The sequence below is a fragment of the Stegodyphus dumicola genome, chromosome X1, assembly GCF_044657685.1.
Source record: "Stegodyphus dumicola isolate Sdum_Otavi_A_Nest chromosome X1, ASM4465768v1".
NCBI lineage: Eukaryota > Metazoa > Arthropoda > Arachnida > Araneae > Eresidae > Stegodyphus > Stegodyphus dumicola.
In genome coordinates, this window is record NC_140780.1 from 48,460,976 (window position 1) to 48,484,453 (window position 23,478).

Consider the following 23,478-nt stretch of genomic DNA (forward strand, 5'->3'; position numbering starts at 1 on the left):
TAATCTTCCTGTTAAGAGTTAAATTAATTTAATATTAAATGGGGAACAGAAAATACACAATTCCTTTCAAGAAAATGTTCTTGTATTAAAATGTAAAGAACTAATTTATGATATTAGCACACAAAAATAATTTTAAATATTTTTGCATTTTTATTTAATTTCAAGAGCAGTAAACGTTATTTTGTTTTCAAATACTTGAGTGGAAACATTTATAAACTAAATGCAATGAAATTTATCAAGATTTCCTTCTTTTGAAGCTAACTACGCAAACATAACATAAAAGCGAAAAACATAAAAGCGGAAACTGAACACTGATAAAAATCTCATACCAAGAATTATGCAAGAATCCTAAGAATTATCATTATATTAAAAGAAACCAGACCCTCTTATCAGAGAACTAGATCTACTGCAAATAAATTGTCAATGGCATAGAAATCATGGACCTTATAAGAGATAGGCTAACCCAGTGGGCGGGGCGCGCATCACCGACATGTCGACAAGAAAGAGTAGGGACGATCTGGTTTACTTTAACACTGAAACCTATGGCATTTGTATCACATAACTCTTTTTAATTATTAAATATGATACGTTGTATAGTGATGATATTATGAAAGGAACATTTTTTCAAATAGGATTTAATATATCTCATTAAAGCACTTTTTACTGCATTTCGCGCACTTTTTTCACGCGTAATTCGTGTACAAACATCTTTACTTTGGCAAAACGGTAAAAACTGTAAACACAAAATTTATGAACTTAATTTTGCATACAAATAACGTAAAATTAAATAAGATTGATAGTACATGAAGCTTTGAAACAAATAAAGCAAAATTAAACAAGATCTAATATATATATTTTTAAATTTTATGAGCATTTTCAGGCAGTGGTTTATAAAATTATTATAACATTACAAGACGATCGTTTATTTGATCATATGACTATTAATCATTAACATCATATGATGATTATTTATTTTAATAATTCATAAAATTCGGAGCATAAACTTTTCTCAGTGTAATGAAAATAAATAAAGAAATAAAATCTGGAAGCACTCAGATTTTATGTTGCGCTCAAAGGGACGTTTTTTAACACTTTGTGTGTTACCTCTATTTATTGAATATCGTGTTCTTCGCACGTAAACAACACAAAATTCAATTCAATAGCAGTATCACAAAATATTTGAAAACAGCATATCTTTAGAATTTCCGCGCTGGAGAAAAAATGTTATTTTTCGCACAGTGTTGCCATTGCTCGCTTTGAACTCGTTGAGTTTCTTAATCAACAATTCATTAAAGTTTTACAAAATATGAAATGGATTAAAACAAATTTGAAATTCGGCTGTTCGGGTGGAGGATTACGTTGTTCAAAATTCGATGGCTCTAAATACCGTCGTTATTTCACAATGCGAGAAACATATATGTATTCATGCAGATTATTTATTATTAAATTTCTTTAAATATAATACAAGGCGATAATATTTGGTGGCAACAATTTGCAAGATGAAACGGACGTTTATAATGAAACAGAGTAAAATGCCGTTTCGAAACTAATAGCCTTTCTCGACTAACACCCCTTTGTGGTAATAAATTAAATTCACAGTAAATAAAAAAATCTTATACAGAATTAGAATTAAATTAAAAAAAATAATCACTATAAAATGTTGGCACAATCAATTATTACATTTTACAATTCTGACATTAGAATAAATGTATAAAAATTATTAAGGTGTTAAAAGTGTTTATCGCTATGATGTATTTTGAAGCACAATCAATTATTACAGTTTACAATTTTGATATTAGAATATAAAAATTATTAAGGTGTTAAAAGTGTTTATCACTATGATGTATTGTGAAATATAATTGAAATAAAAGTCCTATAATATTCGCCTATAATCTTAAAAAAGCAGCACAACTTAAAATTTTAAGCAAAAAGTTTTAAAAATTCATTTTTAGGTATTTTAGTATTTTTTACTTATTTGCACCAATAAAAAGCACAAAAATTATAAGAGAAATTTTCTTAAATTTTCTATTAGTTCAGATTTAAAATATTATTTTCTAAAAGAAGTAGTTACAAATTTCCTTACAGCATAGGAAAAGCTAAAAAAATAGCCAGGCCTGAAAGCATGCAACAGCTTTATAATTATTTGGAACGTTAATTATGCTTGATAAATATGCTAAATTTTAAAAATCTATCTCAGTTTCAAAAATAAAAATATGTAAAAATTCTAATTTGTGAAATGAGGCACTACAATTATCTTTTTCTTGACAATTATACCTTGTGCAATAGCCAACCATTGTAAGTTTCTGCAAGTCATGCCTACTCCTCCGGATGTGATCAAGGTGACAGCCGGGAATGCGTCAGAAGAGGGAGAAAAACCATTTGGGTTAGTCTATTTCTTATAAGGTCCATGACAGAAATAAAACGACGTTTAAAAATAAATATATTCATATATGTTACGTAGAACCAGGGAGCAAACTAGCAAACTAAATTAACACAAGACTACATTTATTAACAGCCACAACACAGAAAGAACAACATACGCTTACTCAGCTTCGAATCAAGGACGCCAAACAGCGCTGGGTTTGGCGTGAGCTTAATATAAACATAGTTAACAATATCCATTTTGGTAAAACCATATTTTGTTTATTTTTTACGATCGACAGCAGAGAGTTGAAGTGTTAAAAGGTAACACTTCAGAATTAAAAAATCGGAATTTCTGGTTTCAGTGTGCTGCACGGAAAATATCACAACAAATGTTAAATAGTAATAATAATTAATTAATCATAAATTAGTTTTAATGGAAACTGTAATTAGATTAGTTAAAACAATGGAAGATTTTAAAGTAAACAGTATCCTATGAATTTAATATAGAACAGTTTAATGAGATAAATACTTCCTTTTTAAGTATTAACACAGAAAAATCTCTGCTAAAATATTCATAGTTTTATCGATCATGAATTTATTACCTTCATTGAATTTATTCACCTTCATGAATTTATTCTACATTGAAATAAATATTTGTTCCGAAGTCTTTCCTCGTTAAATATCCTTAACTATAGTTTTAGAAAGTAAGACTTTCATGGAGGACTTTCTAAATACGTGTGTGTGATTATGGCAAAGCCTCGAGGGCTATCTGCCTAAGAGGAGGGATGCCTTCGTGGGGACTTTCTAAGGGAAACTGGCTCGTATACACGGTACACATGGGGAAAACCACGAAAACGCCGCTGCAGCCAGCCCGTTTGCGGGATTCGAACCTCGGACCGAACTAAACCGCTTAACAGCGTTCAGCGACTTTACCGCTCGGCCGCTGGTGGGCATGGACTTTCCAAAAGTAAATGATTTGTACTCAGTTTATGCATAGGAAAAATACGAAAACATCCATGCAACAGCTCGTTCATTGGAATTTAAACCAAGGTCTATATAGCATATTTTAATTAAGCAGCCCGAACGAGAAAGTTGTTAGTGACACTGACTGCTATGCCAAAGGGCAAGGTTAGGAATGTCGGAGAAGGCCAGGGGTGTAAATTGTTTGTCCCTTCATACGAGTCAACAGTGGTCGACTATTTGTTGCTTTCATAATGAAATGACCACCGCTTCTGGCCTTAGTAGTGGCCAAATCCTAAAATAAGTAGTGCCCGCCATAAAAAAATAATAAAAAATATCGGAAATGTTTCAGATTTTAATTACATTTGAAGGGGCGTTTTTTAACATTTTGTGTGCTATATTTATTTACTAAATATCCCATTCTTCGCAATTAAACCATAAAATTGAGTTCAACAGCAATATCGCAAAATAGTTTTAGAATTTCAGATACAGAGACTCACGCGCTGAAGATAAAAATGTTTTTTTTTCTGTACAACGTTGCCATCGTTCGCTTTGAAATCCTTGAGTTTGTTAATAAAAAATTCTTTAAAGTTTTACAAAATAGGAAATTCAAATTTGGTCTTCCACATGAGCATATTCGTAGGAGGATTACTTCATTCAAACTTCGATGGCTCTAGGTACCGTTGTTTTATCGCAATGCGAGAAATATACATACATTTATGCAGATTTTTCATAAAAATATAACACAGGGCGATAATATTTTGTGGTAACAGTTCGAAACGTGATTCGCCATTTGTAGTGATTCAACGCAAAATCGCAAATCGAAAACAATAGTCCTACAGGGACAAAGCCCCTTTGGACTAAAAAACAAAAAATTAATTAATGCTTTGTTCCTTTATGCCAAATCTTTCTCGCATCTTTAGTTTGCATTAACTGCACCAGGAATACAAATTAAGTAAGTTTAAATAACCAGCAAGATTCTATGTTAAGTGAGAGAATATTGGCAACTTCTGCAAGAAACCTATAATTCTCAGATTCTGCTTTCCGTTATGTTATGCAAATTGCTGGTGAATTTGGCCCTTGACTCTGTTTACACTAGAATCCAAGAGCTTGAAGTTACACTAGAATGTGTATTAGCATGGGAACCAGATCTTTACTCTCTAAACTGATCTTCATTTTGAAAATAACTGAAACTGTATTGTGAGTTGCTTTGATTCCGCAAGAAGCAAAAATTCAGTTTCTATTAACGTTTTTTGTTTTGTAACTGCTGCCTAGAAGGAAATTGGTTTGCGACGCTGTCTGAAGGTCTACTGAAGGGTCCGAGTTCGAATCTCAGAGGAGAATTAATGGATGTTTGTAAATGTAAAGTATCTGTGCGGCATGGGGGCACGCAGAATACGAGGCGAAAAGTCCTCTTGAGAGGTTGATGATAGGAGAAGATAGCTGGAGACCCTCGGATGCATACCCCGAGGGCTCTCCTTCTAAACTGGAGCGAAACTGAACATAAAGTCGGACTTATACAGCTCTGAAGGCTCTGGCCAACGTCATGCGCAATCTTAAACTCCTTACTGATAATCTTAATTGGCGCTGAGACTCAAGAGTTACATGTCGAAAAACCATTGTTCAGTGGTCTTAGCTACTGCGCTATATGTGGGCCTTTTAATTTTAATATTTTTATAGGTCTTTGGTTTTTAATTTTGTGATAATTTGGTGATATTCTTAATTAATTCTCCGATTCAAAATGTCATTGAATATGGGAGACTGAATAAAAAATACAACCGAAATTCTATGATAAGTTCTATTATACTTTTGAAGAATATGCGCCACATAAAATTCTTTTATTATTTTTTCTTCCATATAACATCTGATTAATCACCATAGTTTAATAGCGAAGTTGGAATAAAATAAAACACAGGAATAAAATAAAAGATTATTTAACTAAAATATTACTGACACTTCAACTGTTGATGCGTCTGATATTTAACAAGCATTATCTTGATGACAGGAATTGATCCAAAAAATCAATATAGGGTGGAACATGATGCTATGAAGAACGCTGGAATTCTAATAAATGGGGACAAATTTCCTCTTAAAGAATGTTAGGATTGATGGCGAAGAAAGTGTGCCATTAGAAGGCTCATAAACTTTAGCTTAAATATATTAAAAGCGACGGGAAGGAAATCTCATATTTCATTAGGGAGGGCACTTCGTTTTCAAAACGCGCACTATGTTCATTAGCTTATCAGAGAGATAATGGTTTTTCAGGCTCTCAGAGTATGGTTAGGAATTTGATAATTATACAGGGGCTCGTATTTTATTAATTTTTTTCTCTCTTTAAGCTACTGTTTTGTAGTTAAACTAGGGTTCATAACCCATGGTCACAAGCGTTTTCAGTAGCGCTTTCTGAGAAAATATTTTAAATCATGCTTCGAATGATTGACATCATGATTTTACAAATTATACTTTTATTATGTCCTAAAGTGCATATGTATCTATAATTTTTTTAAATCTAAACTCAAAGCATAATTAAATAAGCAGGTTAAATAAATGAACCTTTAACACAAGACTTTCAAACGACGTTCCTCGGTATACTGTTATGAAAAAAACACTATAAATGTATGACGCGGGATCTTTGTAAGTGCTGGAAAGAGTTCAGGAATAGGCATTGTCGGGCAATAGGACTACATAAAAAATAAATCGATACCATTTCGTTGAAGCAAACTGTCTTAGTAGGAGTTAATAAATTCATCAGGTCTTTTCTATCATAAGGTAACATGCACCGAACAATTTCCTACCAAAAGATAAATCGTATTTCCTCGAGCATTCCCCCCTTTTATTTACTAACTTTATAGTTCAAAAATCGAGTGGGCAAAATTATGCGAATAATTTAATTTCCGAAAGTCACGGTTTCAGTAAGAACATAACAAATGAAAACTAGTTATAGAGGAACTGTGCAGATAACCATAAGAATATTATTTTTTGAAAGGAACCTACATTAACAATAAAAATACATAGTAATATTAGCATTACAATATCTAATTAGATATTTTTTCTACTTCCCTGTAACTTTAATCTCGTTTGTACTTATTGCTGTCTCTGCTATTATTCAAATTATACTAATTAATTATACATAAACAATTATACATAAAAAATTATTATATAACGATTTATTATACATAAACAATTATACATAAACAATAAGGTGCACGGGCAGTTGAGTCAGCGAGATCGTAGACTGAATGTTAGTTCGTGTTTGCTTCGCTGTGATTAGTTGGTTCTCGTATTAGGCTGGCATAAAATTCAACAGTTACAAGGGAAAGATCTGGTTTGAATTTCGAAGGTAGTTTGCGAGGGTTTATCTTTGTTAAGACAAAAACAATCAATACGTCGACTAATTCATTGAAAATTTAAGGGGGTTCAAGTTCTCTGAACGCATTGAGAAAGAGGAAAGTTATGCGAATGCTTTTGAAATTTTCAAAATCTAGCACTAAGAAGTTAGGAGAAAAATACCTGAGGAAATATGATATGCGCCAGTGTTTCCAAATGGCCAACGTAAAATTAAATACACTTTTCTTTTTTGCTGTACGTGTATACGAGCCAGTTTCCCTTAGAAAGTCCTCCACGAAAGGCATCCCTCCCCTTAGGCAGATAGCCCTCGAGGCTTCGCCGTAATTAAATAACCTAACCTAACCTTTTCTGCTGTAATGGTGATCTTGATTTTAAAGTAAATATTGTCAGTAAATTGTTTTATAGTAGTTCATTTAATTTTTGTTTATTAAAGTAACTAATTCAAGAGGTTAACAGTTATAGAATTAGAAATTTTGATTATAATCGAAATGAACTGGTGACGAAAGTATACGTTCTTGCTGAATATATCAAACTGGCGCATATACCTTTCTAGAGAAAACTGTGTGAAGCGTGTTATCCTATAAAGAAAAATGAAGAAAAAAATTGTTTTATTTTTCTCGATTCTTGATAACATATTCAACAACCATTCCGTATAAAATTAGAGATATCAAGAAATATTCAGCATGCGCAAAAGTGCCTCTGATACTTTTCTATAAGGAAAGATTTTATCATTTTAGTTCACATGAAAACAATTCTAGCGCATTTTATACTTACCATAAACAGAAAATCTATTGTTAAGTATCAGCGTCTGAAGAATTATTTTTTAACGCAGAGCAAATATTTTCTGATGAGATTGGTGTCCACCTTTGGCTGAATCCATACTACAGCTCAATTTTGGTAATTCAACCTGAGCCTCATGTCCCACTTGGTGGGCTTGCTATATGGGCATTATCTTGTTTTCTCTATATGCAACATGAATACCAGCCAAGTTTCACTAGGCCATGGCTTTTTAATGAAACCATTCACACAAAACTATTCCAACCTTTAGGTTGATAGTCTTAGATCTTTGCCTATTTGATCTGGTTAGGTGAATAAGGCAAAGCATATGAGGGCTATCTGCTTAAAAGAAATGATGTCTTCATGAAAGAGTTTCTCAAGGAAGCTGGCTTGTATCTACTATGTTTCACACCGAGAAAACTATTAGGCGCTTATGCAGCCAGCCGGTTCGCCTGGAACTGAATCTAGGTCGAATTACCATCATTTAGTGGCTTTAACCACTTGGTCGCTCGTGAGCCACCTAGCTTCACTATTATTGATTGAAAGAAAGGTTTGATTTCGCATTCTTTCAATGAAAAAAAGGAAACGAAAATGCAGCTAAAGGTGATAGGGAGCTCTTAAAATGAACAAAACATGTCACTTTTTTCATTTAAATATTCTTCTTGATTTTAGTGACATTTTCTTCAGAGGCACATTATTTCATGCCTAACAACAAACATAAGTTTTAAATTTCATCTTTATCCTTAAAAATGTCATTATTTTTAAAGATAAATTAGAGATTTAAAATTACAGTCATTGAACTTTGAAACATAGGCTTTCTATTCGTTTTTTAATTATGTTTTTTGGTAAAAATGTGGTAATGTGTCTCAGCTGTTTTTTCAACTGCGTACTGAAAATTTAAGCTCATTCTTATGAACTGAAAGATTCGAATATAAGAATAGATTTTATTCTGATTTCTCCGATGTTTAAATTACATATCTGTCTACAACGTCAGGGTGCGTATTAATATTTGATGTTTTTATTGATTCAACTGAATTCATGATACGTCAGGTTTATGAAGGTTCACTTAACCTTGCTTAGACATATGTTAACTCAGTAACTGCATACTATTCAGTTCTGCTGTCTTTTCCGAGATCAGAACACTTATGCGGGTAATGGTTACAGCAGAAAACATCGCGGACGAAAACGTGGCGGAGAAAACAACGCAATGCGAAAACGTCGTGCTACGAAACATCGTGGGAGAACGCATTGCAAAGAGAAAACATCACAGTTCTAAAACATCATGGTAGAAAACATCGTCATCGAAAATAAAGCGTTCGCAGTTTAAAAACATCCTCGTCGAAAATATCGTGATAAAAAATAAAGTATCTACAAATCATCGCATAACGATAACATCGCAGACATGCTTTTCTCAGGCCTTTAATAACTGTAAATGGATATTCCCATGATGATTTGTAAGCGCAAATTGGAAAGAAGGATAATTTTTACTTTCATATTTTTTATTAACTAATAAATTTTTGCTGAGAAAATAAGAAAGAAACTTAAACATAGAAAATTAATGCAACTTTATAGCACTTAATAGAATTTTAAACCAACATAGTTAACTAACAAAGCCCATTAATAAATCATTTTTCATAAAGTTTTTACTGGTAATTTTTCATGAAAAGTATAATCTATAAGTTGCATTTAATTTTTTATGCTTAAGTTTACTTCTTATTTTTTCTGCAAAAAATTGATTAGTTAATAAAAAAATTCGAAAGTAAAAATTATCCTTCTTCACATCTTGCGCTCACAAATCATTATGGAAATATCCATTTACAATTATTAAAACCTGAAAAAAGCATGTCTGCGATGTTATCGTCATGCGATGATTTGTAGATACTTTATTTTTTATCAGTATATTTTCGACGACGATGTTTTTAAACTGCGAAGTTTTTGAATCGCTTTATTTTCGACGACGATGTTTTCTATCACGAAGTTTTAGAACTGCGATGTTTTCTCTTTGCGATGTTTTCTCCCGCGACGTTTTGTAGCGCGACGTTTTTGCCTTGCGTTGTTTTCTCCGCGACGTTTTCGTCCGCGATGTTTCTGCGGCGATGTTATCGGCGGACACCGCGGGTAATATAAAGTATCAGATAAGTTTGTCAACATCTGAACGAAATAATGTACCTTGCAGCTAAAAATGTGCCGTAAGAGAATATATCTAAATTAATCAATTAGTTTCAAACAGTTTTTAATAAAAAAACAGTATTATTAAAGGGCCGCACTGTTGCAACAGCAATAAGTAAAAGAAAAATCCTAAAATATATTGCTTGCAAATAAAAAATTATTTTATAACGTCACGTTTTCTTAATTATTGCTTCTAATTTTAAAGCATTTATAACAAAGAAGAAAGAAGAAGCATATAAGAAAAAAACAGCACTCCCTAAAGTATTATTTGTTAGTATTATTTCAAACTTTTTTACGAATTTTCCTATCTTCCCATTGTCTCATATTCTTAACTAACTTGAGCAGCAGCTCCATAAGTCTGTTGCGAAGCTATTTCTTGTTGATCTCAGCTTTCCAGTGATACTTTTCACGGGTGTATCAGTGCAGCGTTGACAAACCTTCAGGAGCGATAGAGTACACCTAGATGAAAGGAAATCACACAGGAATGCATGGTCGGAAACGCTTTCCTGACGCGGTAGTGGCAACACAAAAGTCAAGGAAGAAATGACACGAACGGGGGGAGGTAACATGTTTATTATTCGGAGTACAACAAAAACGAAGAAAAAACAACATAAAGAAACAATGATCGTTATCAAAAAAGGTGTTTGAAATTAAGACTCGGACCGTAACGCAGGAACCGTGCGTCATGCATCTTCCATGCGTCAGAGAAGTGAAGCCTGCATCACGGTCCGGGGTCGTAATTTCGAACACCTTTAATGACAATCGTTTTTTGTTTTTGTTCTTTGTGGAGGTTTCTACTATACTAAACATGATAAAACATGTCTTTCCTCACTATTTGTGCCCTTCCTTTTTTGCGTTTTGAATCGTCACTACCCGTGCCAGGAAAGCGTTTCCGACCTATACATTGTTATGTGATTTCCCATCATCTAGATGTACTCTATCTCTTCCGGCTTCCAACAATTCTGAAAAATCAGCAGTTGGTGAAAGAGACTGATACCTAAAAATGTAATCAAAACCAATCATATATAAACAAAGCATATCGAAGAAGAAAGTGATTAAATGTACATGTGATAAAGTGAAGATATTGCTAATTCTAATGAATAAAATACGAATTCATTAAATTCTGTAATGGTGTACTGATGGCTAGTTCTGCTGTCGCAAAATAGCTAAAAACTTTAATATAGGGAATGTTTCAGTGGTTTTTGTGCATGTCGGCCAGGATCAATGAAAACTGTCATTAAATTTTTATATCGGCAAATCGGAATTGGCAATTTATTACTTTACAACTTGGTTTTTGCTCTGACCGTTTCTTATTCTTAATCTCTTCCTCCCCCCAATGACTATTACCTAGTTGAATATCACAAGTATTTTAAATAATCTACTTGCGTATGTCTATAGAGTACTATAAGGAAAATTAAATTAGTATAATGGCTGGTATTGGTAAAAAATATAGGTGTTATGACTATATACTAGTTATAACTTTGCAAATCAGCAATTCCCCACAAACAAACAGAATGGTCAATATCTGAACTTCATTCATTATACTGCTTTCGCATAAGCCTGTGATTTCCGTACTGAATGATTTTTGTTAAGCGCAATCAAACGAACCAAATGAAGTTATTTGAAAATGGAAAAACACATGAGAGCTATTTTCCTAAGCGTAGAATGCCTTCGTGGATGACTTTCTAAAGAAGATTTGTTTGTATTCAAGATACACACCAAGAAAGCCATTAAAAACAACCACACACCAACCGATTGCTTGATATCGAACTTCCAGTATTCAACAGCTTTAACTACTCGACATTGATGGGGCTATATGAATTTCATAAAAGCTCAATATCTATTCTTAAAGCAGCTTCAAAAGGTAATGAATATCTAGCAAAAAAAAAAAAATAGTACCGTCAGATATGATCGTACTACCCTCTTGAAAGAGATAAGTAAACATAAGTAAATTTAACACTGTTTTACAGTATTCATTCAAATGGTGAGTCCTGATGGACTGCTGGTCCACCAGTAGCCTAGAGGTAAAGCCGCTGAACTCTGGTAGTTCGACCTGGGTTTCATTCTAGGCGAACGAACTGGCTGCGTTGGATTTTCGTAGCCTTCCCCAAAGAACCAGTTTCCCTTCGAAAGTCCTACACGAAGGCATCTTATCCTTAAGCAGATAGCTCTTAGTGTGCTTTGCTAAATATAGTAAAATAAGCCAAATAAAACCAACCTAATTGCATAATCTAAAGTTTCTGTCAATAAAATGTAGAAATTTTGGATTCTCTCTTCAGTGACATCCATGCATTACATACAATACAGATATACAATTATACTGAAGTACAGAATTTAACTTGGCAAATCACACCACTAATTCTGTGACACTGACAGAAGATTTTAATGAAATATCAAATATAGAGACATGTCCAACCTTCAGAATGAGCAGCAATTTTGCTTTTCTGGAGAAAAGTTTATATGAATGGAGTGAAATATGGCATAGCCAGGAGACCTAACGCAAAATAATAAGCAACAACCTGTTTGAAATAAACCACAGCACTGACAATAAGTTTTTTGCAAAAGAGATGGCATAGAAAGTGATGTAGATTGATACAAAAATTGGGCAAAAGGGAAAGATTGATGAAAAGTATTTACCAGTGCTCGAAGATAGTTTGACTTCTTTTGAAGGAATATGTCCACCGCCAGCTTCGATGCGGCATTCACAATATCGTTGTATGTTCAATATCAAGTGTTATAGGAGTTAATGAAGTAGAGTTTTCAGTCCTCCTTTAGACTATTAGGCCCTGCTTGTTGTCTGGCAAATGACTACGACTTTTAACTCGTCTTTGCTTAACATTCCATACTTTATAAATGGGGCCATCTAAATGGGTCTAGAAACTATGCAAGTCATTCCATTCAAATGATAGGCTCATTTTCCATGAATGATATCTTTGATATCTTCCTTTCTCATTGATCTGGTTCGATGGTAAGTGGTATTAAGATCTAAAAAATGTTTAGCTAATGGCCTCACGAAGCAAAAGAACATGGCTTTTTATAATAGAAGCCGCCCGTGATCGTGCCATTTCCCAGCATGTCTAGCCCAGTATTGTCATGAGTCTATGACACTATAAGGATTGCTTTCAAATGCATTAGCAGAAACACCTTAGTTTTCTTACGTCAGATGAGTTTACACCTGTAATTTGAATGCAGACTCAATCGCCTCTAATCGGAGACTAAAACATTGGCCCATCGTTACATCGTTCAGTTTCGATGGATCTGACACCATTTCAAATATTTTTCATATTTCTCTCTGAATTGTGCCACACAGAGCATATAGCCTCAGATAATGCCAACATCGAGCCATTGTTTGGAGGAATAATCTCGTTAGTATGCTGCAATAAAGACGAGTTCCAGTTTCTCTGGCATTTGAGATTAAATGCATTCAGCAGTTACTGCTAAATGTCGATCTTCTTGTACAGATGTCGAGAAATTTCAACATCCTGCAGTGCGTTTGGAACACACTCCAATCGTATGAAACACTGTCTGAAATTTGGAAACAACGTTTTCCTCATTTTCATTGTAACTTTGATGACTGTGACGCTTCCTTCCAAATTTTCGATAATCCTTCCGCATGTAAAAGTATCGAAATAGTGTCTTTGAGAAACAACAAAAATTTCACATTTGTAGATTTTTGTAACAGTGATAATTTTCTTTTTGACCTACTTTCGAGTACTGAAGTAAAAGGAAGAGTCAGAAGTTTTAATATTCATTTTTCTGCTATGCATATTTTAATCAGACAAATCGGTATTCTGTTGGGATCATTTTGTATAATGATGCTTATTCTTAAACTTTGTATGTAACACAAGAGAAGGGGACTGCAGTTCCGGAAAATTAATGTATGCAAACTCAATTCTACAAAATAATGACAATAATGAAATACGTACAACGAAATAATTCAAAGAAAGCTAAAGTGAAATCAATAATGAAAAACGACATTAGTTATAAGAAGATTAACATTTAGCAGTGGTATGCCGATTTATGTTATTTCAGACATATTCCATGTATCAAAATTGTTTTTGTAAATCATTTTAATTTACATTTTACTTGCTCATTGGTTGTAAAAGGCATATTTGACGGTCCTTTAGAAAACTTTAGAATCAATGATAGAAATCAATTAATATATTTTAGTCTTTAGAACTCAGACTGGATGATTTTGTTATGATTCCAGTTATTGCATTCTTCTTTTCCAGACAATAAGTAGCAAACTATTCGAAACATGAACCATTGTTAGCCGTTTAAAAAATATTTAGAGATTTGAAAAATTAAAGTTTCATTGTCAATAAAACTAAACTCAGTGGCGCAACAGCCCTAGTCGGCCAAGACTTGCAGTGCCCCGAAATCTGCTTTCTTGACCGTGGGCCCAGGAGTTCTGAGCATATGTCCTGAACAAGTGGTCAACTTGTCGCAGTACCCCCGGTGTTTTGTCCCCAAGCGAACTTGGTACTCATTTTATCGACACAAGGCATGGAAGGCTGAGTCGACCTTTCCAGTCCGGGGATCCGATCCCGGACCTGTGGAGCTGCTGCGCGATGCGCTAGCCACTGCCCAACCGGGCCCTTCAATGTCAATAGTTTAAAGATATTTCTACTTATCACATTAATGAGCAAAATAATTTTAGTGCACTCAAGATCTCAATTTATTGCCAAAGATAGGTAATTTGAACCCAGTATATTCAAAAGCATTTCAGCAGGAATATACTCATATAAAACAGATATTCCAACTTTCTCCTCTGAGTTCACAACCATAAGAGAAGGATTTAACATCTGTGCATTGTAAGGCCAATTCTGTGCTACACATCTCCAGTCTTAGAGTCAGCCTCGCAGATTTCCGCAAACTTTAGGTAGTAGAGAACAAGATTCTGAGAACTGCAAATGCTCATTACTTGATTAGAAACAAACTGATTCACGATGACCTGAAAATCGGTAATATAATGGATCACCTTACTAAATTTTATAAGCGTTTCTTCAAAACTGAACTGAGCTGCGATGCTACAAATGTTTCAGAAGTTCTTAGTTACAAATCATTCCAGAAGACAATTTGATCGGACCATTTGCTACTCAGATGATTAAAGACTACAACTTCGTAACCTAGCTTGAACTGCTGACATTTACTTGTTTTCTTACGCGTCGTGAGTTAGTTTCCAGGTTCTTGGTACACATGCTGTGCAGGAAAAAAAACAATGATCTTTCCATTTTTATCTTACTTTCTTGACCATTATAGGAATTTCATCTGCTAGCTCGTTAAAGTCATGTGCTCTCAGAGGCTTAATTTTCTTAGCTACCATAATAAGGCCCCCCCACTGGGCCCATATAAGCAACTTAATCCGTTTCTGTATACTTACCTCCTGGGGTTTACGTAATGACAAAGCATCGAAGGAACGTAATATATAGTTTCATTCACTTTTAATCTCGTGTATATTAATGTAACTTTCATTTTACCCTATTTTGACGTAGACAACGGTACTCATGTTTAATAGTATTCGCCTTTCACGACATATCAGGCCCACCAGTGGATGAGCGGAAAGGGTATTTAGTACTGGCAGCTCAACCCAGGCTCAAATCGTGATGAACGTGTTGGCTACATATGCGTTTTCGTGATGTTCCCCAAGTGTTAAGGGATTAATCTCACTGCCCAGAGTTTGCTCTCAGATGCAAAAGCGCCCAAGATATTTATCCGTCATCAGTTCCCCCCACGTGAACCCCAACTAAGGATTTTTCAAAAGTCAGGACCTAGGTGGGACGTTTGCAGGATCTGGTAACAGCGGTTTTGTTTTTCCGCTAAAAACCAGAATAACCCACAAAGCATCATCGACTCTTAGGAAGACAGTCTTCATAAACTCTTAGATACACAACCCTTGTCATAATTCAAATAAAATGAACCGTGACTTTTAAAACCATAGAATGAGTACAGTTTATATCGCTCATTAGTTTTAAGTTATGCCAAACTTTTCTACAATGCTTTATACTTTAGTTGCTTAGAATACAGTTTACTTTTTCTGGAGGTTTTCTGTACTAACTGTTTATATTATATTTTCGACGTTCAGTAGAGTGAAGCAGCTGCAGCGTTTCGTATTTGTTTTCAGTTCATGCTATGTTTGCATGAATTTAATTTGCACCTTTGCTAATTTAGAGAGTATCTTGGGCTTCATAGTACAACTTTCGATTGTTTCTGCAGACATTAAAATATATAAGATACACATAAAAACTTCGAAACATTAATATGTCTGTATTGTGCAGCCATACAGTTAGAAAGACGAATTTGTCTTATTTTCATCTCAGATACATTGCATGTATCAGCTGTATATTTTTTTAGTATGTTATCATTAGATTTAAGGCAAACGAGTAACTAAAATGTGGAAATGCAGTACTGAAAGGAATCTTATGTCCTGAAAATTTATTTTCATTTATTTTTTATCTGTTTACATTTGTGTATTATTATTTATTAATTTATTTATTATATCTTCTCTTTTTTAGAACGTTTTAAGTTAATTTCTTTTTAATTTTGATTAGCTACAATAGACTTTAGTAGCATTTCTAAAAATGCTTATGTATTTCAATTTGTCTTACAGGAAAATGGATACACGCCACTTATGTATGCAATAAAAGATAGCAAGATTTTTATGGCAGACAGATTTCTTGATATGGGTATTAACGTTAATGCGATTGCCAAGGTATGTCCTTTGAAATCTTTTACTCATTACTATAATAATAATACATTACCTTTCTATGATGACAAAAAATGTATAGTTTAAGTATATTTTAGCATTAAATCAAAAGCAGAAAGAAATTATAAATTGTAATGGTAAAATAAGTGAATTTTTTCCGAAGAATATTGTACTTAACGTATCAGTTGAGGAGCAGGTACATAAGTAAATAATTATTCATTCATAAATATGTAACTTTGATAGTAACTGATATATCTCCAATCTGACTTTTATACAAGTACATATATATATATATGTATATATATATATATACTAGTGCTGTTGGAAAATTAGAAATGTATTAGGCAGTACAGATTACTAAGCACTGCGGAGAGAAAACATTAGCAGACTTCCCGTATTTTATAAGAAATCTAAAGAAGACTTCTTGTTCAGAATACTATTTAACTGCATAATTAAATACATTAGGTAAAAATAAAATATTATTGTTGACTCTATGCCATTTTCGTTATTAATTTCCTGACTTATGCATTGTCACTTTCCTAAAGTATGTTTACGAAATTATGCTGCTATAGGGAAAGAATACAGGCTACATTCAATGAAAAAAGAATTTTAGACATCAGGCAGCAAAAACTGAAGAACGCCAATATGATAAATGTTTGCTTACAATTAAAATGGAATTTATCAAAAGACAATTATTTATTTCACATTACACGTAAATGAAACGAAAGCTTGTAACTTACTGCTTCAATATTTTACATTTTAATAAAGCTAAATTTTATCTCTACGAAAGGAATACTCGTATGTTTTAGAAATAAGAGAACAGAAATTTAACGTAGATTAGTAGACATTTTAATATAAAATAATTTTTATACTGTTTTAGGATATAAAATCTAAATTTTCGTTTTGATTCTAAACTCGTGTACCTGAAGGCAAGCGAGACTACAGCGACCCTAAAAAGCTGATATATGACCCGTTTAGAAACAGTCTTTGGATAAGAAAAGTTGCAGATTAATGGTATTTAGTATGATTTCTTGCACTTTAGAATATAATCTATGGGAAATAGAGCAGAATGAACGGCCAAACATTTTTGCTTCATACAAAGTATAACTAATCACTATTAATCCGAAGACAAGCGTTATGAAACTCTGTATAACAGATAAAAGTTGTATCTGTAACTTTTCAAGCTCATAAATGGTAAGAATGCTTTGAAGAAACGCGCGTTTCAAGGCGGCGTTGCTCAAAACGTTAACGTATCGTTAATACGTACTGTTAACAGTACAGGAAGAATTAGCTTCTATAGCTTCAGACAGAAATAAACAAGCATAATCTAGTACTATTTTTCTATCCGAGACCATCCTGCTTAATTAATATGTGAACTGCAACTTCTATTCTATGATATTAACTATGAATTAAAGCTTTATTAAATCTGAAACATGTTTGCAAAGATAATTAAAGTATTGCTGCAAGCGCATTGCTTATACATGAAATATTTTAGTGTGTGTAGGTGTGTGTAGGTGTATTTAATTATGGCAAAGCACACGAGGGCCATCTGCCTAAGGGGAGGGATGCCTTTCGTGGAGGACTTTCTAAGGGAAACTGGCTCGTATACACGTTACACATGGGGAAAACCACGAAAACGCCCATGCAGCCAGCCCGTTCGCGGGATTCGAACCTCGGACCGAACTACCAGTGTTCAGCGACTTTACCGCTCGGCCGCTGGTGGGCCTTGAAATATTTTGGATAAAAATAAATACGTGTGCATTTGTTAAGCAAAGGTATAAAATTTATTGTTTGTTTAACAGAGCACAGCAAAGCATAAAAGAGTATAGATCTACCACTATTTAAATATAACTACTTGGTTACTGCTAAGCCTAAAATTTAAATCTTTTTAATTCTAATTGCCACTATATAATATTATAAAAGCATTCACTACAGTTATAGCTGCATTAATTATAGTTTAATCTAAAAAGGAACTACAATGAATCATCAACTTTGTTCATTCAATAATTCTTAAATTTTAACGAAAATTTATAAAGATCTTACACGTTGTCGAATGACAATATTCTGAGAAACTGTTATATGCGAAGGCATATGAAGGTTTAAGTAAGACCTTATATTTCGTGCACTAATAGCCCTTCCCGAAAGCTGCTTCCAGATTATACACGTTCATTTCATCCAACAATTTCAAAGGCCTAATCGTGTCAGAAAATTTTGTTTTTCCGAGAACAATACTTTATATCGTAAGTAAAAATAATGCGCCTTTCTAAAGGTATAATAAATTCGAGTACTAATTTAGTTGTAATTTCATTGAAATTCAAAATATGTATATATATAGCATAATTATAACTGCGGCTATAATTTTATTCTAATTGCAACTACAAATCGTGCAATTACAATTATACTGCAAATGAATTGAATTTCAGTTACAATGTAATTGAATCAACTGTAACTACAAATTGTAATTGCTATTTGCAGTGTAAATGAATCAAGTGCAATTGCAATTACATTGTAATTGTACGATTTATATTACAATTAAATTGTATTGGAGGATTTCAATTTAAATTACAATTATTAAGTAATTATAAATATACATAATTGCCATTACAATTACATTGTAATTGAATTACTTGTATTTCCAGTTACATTGTAATTCAATTATTAATCAATTACATTGTGATCCAACTATACACAACTCCGGTACATGTACATTATTGCGATTTTCTCGCGTGCAAAGTGAGTAGAGGCAGTTTCCCTTAGTCAGTTCCTAACGAAGGAATACCTGCTGGTCCAGGTTGTTAGATCCCCTTTGTATTTTACCGTAATAAAATAAACGTGTCTTTTTCGTTATAGAACACTTGCTAAACAGCTTTACCAAGAAAGTTATAAGCTCCAACTTAAGACTTCCGGCAAGAAAATACACTTTTGCCATTTCGTCAAACTTAAATTTCGACTTTCGTCAACATTTTCTAAAAGCAAAAAATATTTCGTTTAGATTTATTTCAGTATACCAAGAACGAAATAGCATAATCACTTTAGAACATTTTACTGACAATACTTATTTTCAGAACAAGAATACTGTTGTAAGATGTTAAAAGCAGCAAGTTTGATTTAACAGTGTTCAATAGATTATGTCGATGCATATATCTTTCTGAGGAAAATTATTTAGCTCATGTTGTTCTAAAACAGAAAATGAATTTGATGCCGGATTAATTTTTGCACGAGTATGCATAAAGTTTCTGCCATGATCCTGTGTCTTAAATATGTTCCTTCATCCTTATAGAGGTTTTAACGCCATTACATTCTCATTTCAGTTTTGTATTGCTGTGTTTGCTGCAGTCAAGGAAATTGTTATGCATCATAGGAAACAGCAGCGTTTATTTACTTTTAGTGTGGTAGAGTGTAAGTGAATAGTAGTGTGAGGTGGTGAGTGTAGGTGAACCTTGGAGATCTTGGTATTGCTCAGCGACTTTACCGTTCGGGCTCTGGTGGGCGTCAAATTAGCAATGTTTAACGTCTTTACCGCTCAGCTGCTGGTGGGCGAAAAGTAAACTAGAAATTAATTTTAAAATTGAAATGTGAACTTTCAATTTTGAAACTCATCAAGAAATACAGTTTTAATTTTTCTTATTTAAAGCAGTAACATTTTGTAAACACTGTTTACGAGAATTTAAAAGCACTGCCAGTCTTGGTACTACTTTCATTCTTAGTGTCTTCCATAAATAGTCTTATACAACTATCCTCTCCGTCAAGATGGTGTCTGTAAGATGGTGTTTGACACAATAGTAACAAGCGGCAAAATATTTAAATACGGCGGCAACATAATAACGGTAACAAGCTGCAAAATATTTAAATACGAGTTATTAAATTAATTTATTACCTTACACGAATTATGTTTCTTAAGTACATATTTTTATAGCATAAAAAAACTCATTGGCGCAACAGCCCTATTGGGCCACGGTCTGCAGTACCCCGAAATCTGCTTTCTTGACCTTGGGCCCGGGGTGTGTCAGTATATGCCCTGTACAAGTGGTCAGCTTGTTGCAGGACCCCATGTGTTTGATACCCAAGTGAACTTGGTACTCATTTTATCGACCCTGTCAAGGGATTGAGGGCTGAGTCCACCTTGCCCAGCCCGAGGATCGAGCCCCGGACCTAAGGTGCAACTGCTCGAAGCGCTAGCCATTGCACCACCGGGCCATATTTTTAAAGCATGGTTTCCATTAATTCCAAGAATGGGGTTAAGAAGAATTTAATATTATAAAGGTCTAGCTGAATTAAGAGGAAATTTAATAATATTAATTCATTCTTTAGAATTCTGTATTTAATAATACTGTATCTATAGGTTCTAACATTAAAATTTAATATTGGAACTATTGAATTTGAATTTAATTTACGTTTAGGGTAATAAAAATTGCATAAATTAAAATTGCCTAGAAAACACCATGCTGCTTACATCAGTGATTCTCTAATACTTTTAAAACTCAACCTGATGCATCTCCTCAATAACAAGCTATGGGTTTCGCCATCTAAATTTGGATAGAGCGATGGTTGCTTAAAGTTTATTTCCGCTGATCTAAATGCACAAAAATCTATGGGGATATCAAATAAATATGACCTAAATGAATTGCATCATATTTTCAATTTCTTGCTACAATTCATATGAAATTTGGCATTGAACGAAACGTCTGTTTTTTCTCTATGTATTTATTTTTGAGCTGTACAACCGGTTTCATTTAAGGTTACAACTGATAAATTCATATTTGTTATCGAAGAAGGATCGGAACTTCAGTATCGTATTTTTTCAAGAGAAATGTAAAATTGAGCTAAACACTAACTTCTGCTTTTCTGATTTTCTGTTATTTATTTGAAACAATAAAATTAGAAACTTATTTTAAAAAGTTAAGTTTCATACCGTTGATCTTAAAATAAATAAAATACATTTTAAAATATCTGTTCTTGTTAAAGAAATTTTAAGAATAACGAGACTGCAATAGGAAGAAAGAGAAACAATTGAATGTGACAAAGCTATCGATCTAGGCAAAACTGATATTAAAACCATCAAAATTAGATTAAGCGTGGCTAATTTTTTTACTGCTGCGTTTGGTATTTTATGAAGATATATAATCACAAAAATATATCAGATTTGCCAAATATTACATACCGAAGCCCCGTTATCTGACTGATAAAGCAGAATGGAGAGAAAGAATAATACATAATTAAACCTTTTGAATTTTAAAATTTCTCTTATGTCGTTATGCTTAAAACTTTACCTTTCATGAATATAAAAGCCTACCTATATATTATTAACATTTGTTATAACAATGTTTCACGTCCTAAAGAAAAAAAAAGTTATAATGCGTAACCGGGCATTAGCGATATATGGTAATATATCGCCAACTTAACGACTTCCTGGAAGTTTTGGGAAAATCCATTTTCAAAGTTCTAAGAGTCATTTTTTCCGAAGCTTCCAGAAGACCAGACAATTCTATATAAACTGCTGCGTTTAAGCTGTGGGAGTTTACAGTTACCTGCATCGGGATTTCAGAATTGTGCGATTATATTAAGCTATTGCTCATTGATTAATGAATGCTGTAGAGTTTATTTCGTGAGCGATATTGGTAATCTGTGCTATTTTTCGCGTGATTATGAGAACATGTTTTACCTTTGTGACTCGTCATGAATATATTTGTATCTGCTTACTTTGGGTACTGTTATTTATTTCAATAAAATGTCCATTTCTTCCTGGTCATCTAGAGTAGTTGTTAAAGAGATCTCTTCGAAACGGCACCCAAGAGCAATTATGGATTAAATGTACATCATCAGTAGAGGATTTTCCGCACTGGCCTTTGTAATGGTATATTCACTAGTATAATGAGCAAAGATTATTATGAGCAACTACTATAGTTAACTTGCATTATACGTAGGACAGCGCATATATTTATGTGATTCAGGTGAAAATGTCCAGCCACAGCTCTGTCAGACAATATGCTTTAGCCGGTGTTTCTCCCCTGTAGTATAGTTCTCCGCAGCCAATGAAAACATTTTCAGACACTGCCTTAAAGTCTTATAGTGTATATACTAATTAACTATACTTTTATCCAATCATTGTATGTATTGAATCCTATTTCCTGGTTTCAGAATTCTTCGAAAAAGAGAAAAACCTTTTTGGGTTTCTTTCGTTAAGAAAAAATAAAAGGTTCTGATTTAGATTAAGGTTTTTCGTGAAACCCAAATTCAACTGGGGACTGTAAACTACGCAACTACATTCTGAGCACTTAAGTAATTATACAATTTTTAAAAAAATTCCCGAATGAAGTTCAGTTAAACACCTGAAATTTGGAAGACACGTTTAAGAAGTTTTAAAGCGTTGCCAGTAATTGTTGCTAGTTCTAAACTTAAAATAATGAAAATTTACGTAAGATCTTCAGCTCGTCATAAAAAAATCTGTTAAACACTATTCATAATTTTGCTTCGGTTAAAAAAGAAAAATTATGAAACATATGTTTGAGAATTATTGCCATATGCTTCTATATTAATTTTACTATCATTTGTACTTTCAAAGCTATTTAATTGAATCTTCAAAAGTTTGGACTTTTGCAACGTTCTTGTCTTAAAACTGTAAACATTTATATATATTATTTATCAGGATGTGTTTAAAAATTGCTGCAGAGATTAGGTATTATGGTTTTAAATAGTTACATAAACAGGGTTTAATCCTAGTATAGCCCACCAGCGGCCTAGCGGTAAAGTCGCTGAACACTGGTAGTTCGGTCCGAGGTTCGAATCCCGCGAACGGGCTGGCTGCATGGGCGTTTTCGTGGTTTTCCCCATGTGTAACGTGTATACGAGCCAGTTTCCCTTAGAAAGTCCTCCACGAAGGCATCCCTCCCCTTAGGCAGATAGCCCTCGAGGCTTTGCCATAATCACACACACACACAATCCTAGTATCCGGTGCACACGGGATTTGGCTACTTTTGGCGACTTTATGATGAGCAGTAAAAACGCGACATATACTATGAGTAGTAAACGGGTCATTCAAAGAATATATAAAGTTATACATAGTATATACTATGTATATAGTGTATATACACACATAGTATATAGTGTATAGTATATATATATAGACGTTCTTTGGATCATTTTTGGTGTTGGCG

General features: G+C 33.4%; 1 protein-coding gene across 2 annotated transcripts in view; it reads left to right on the forward strand.

The window, feature by feature from the left end:
* The window catches only part of LOC118201491 (uncharacterized), a 219,342-nt gene that overhangs the window by 40,308 nt on the left and 155,556 nt on the right, over positions 1–23,478 (forward strand). For both annotated transcript variants that reach the window (XM_085808427.1, XM_085808426.1), the window contains exon 2: positions 16,229–16,330. In XM_085808427.1, coding sequence (XP_085664553.1) covers positions 16,229–16,330 — 102 coding nt within the window. The remainder of the gene's footprint in view (positions 1–16,228; positions 16,331–23,478) is intronic.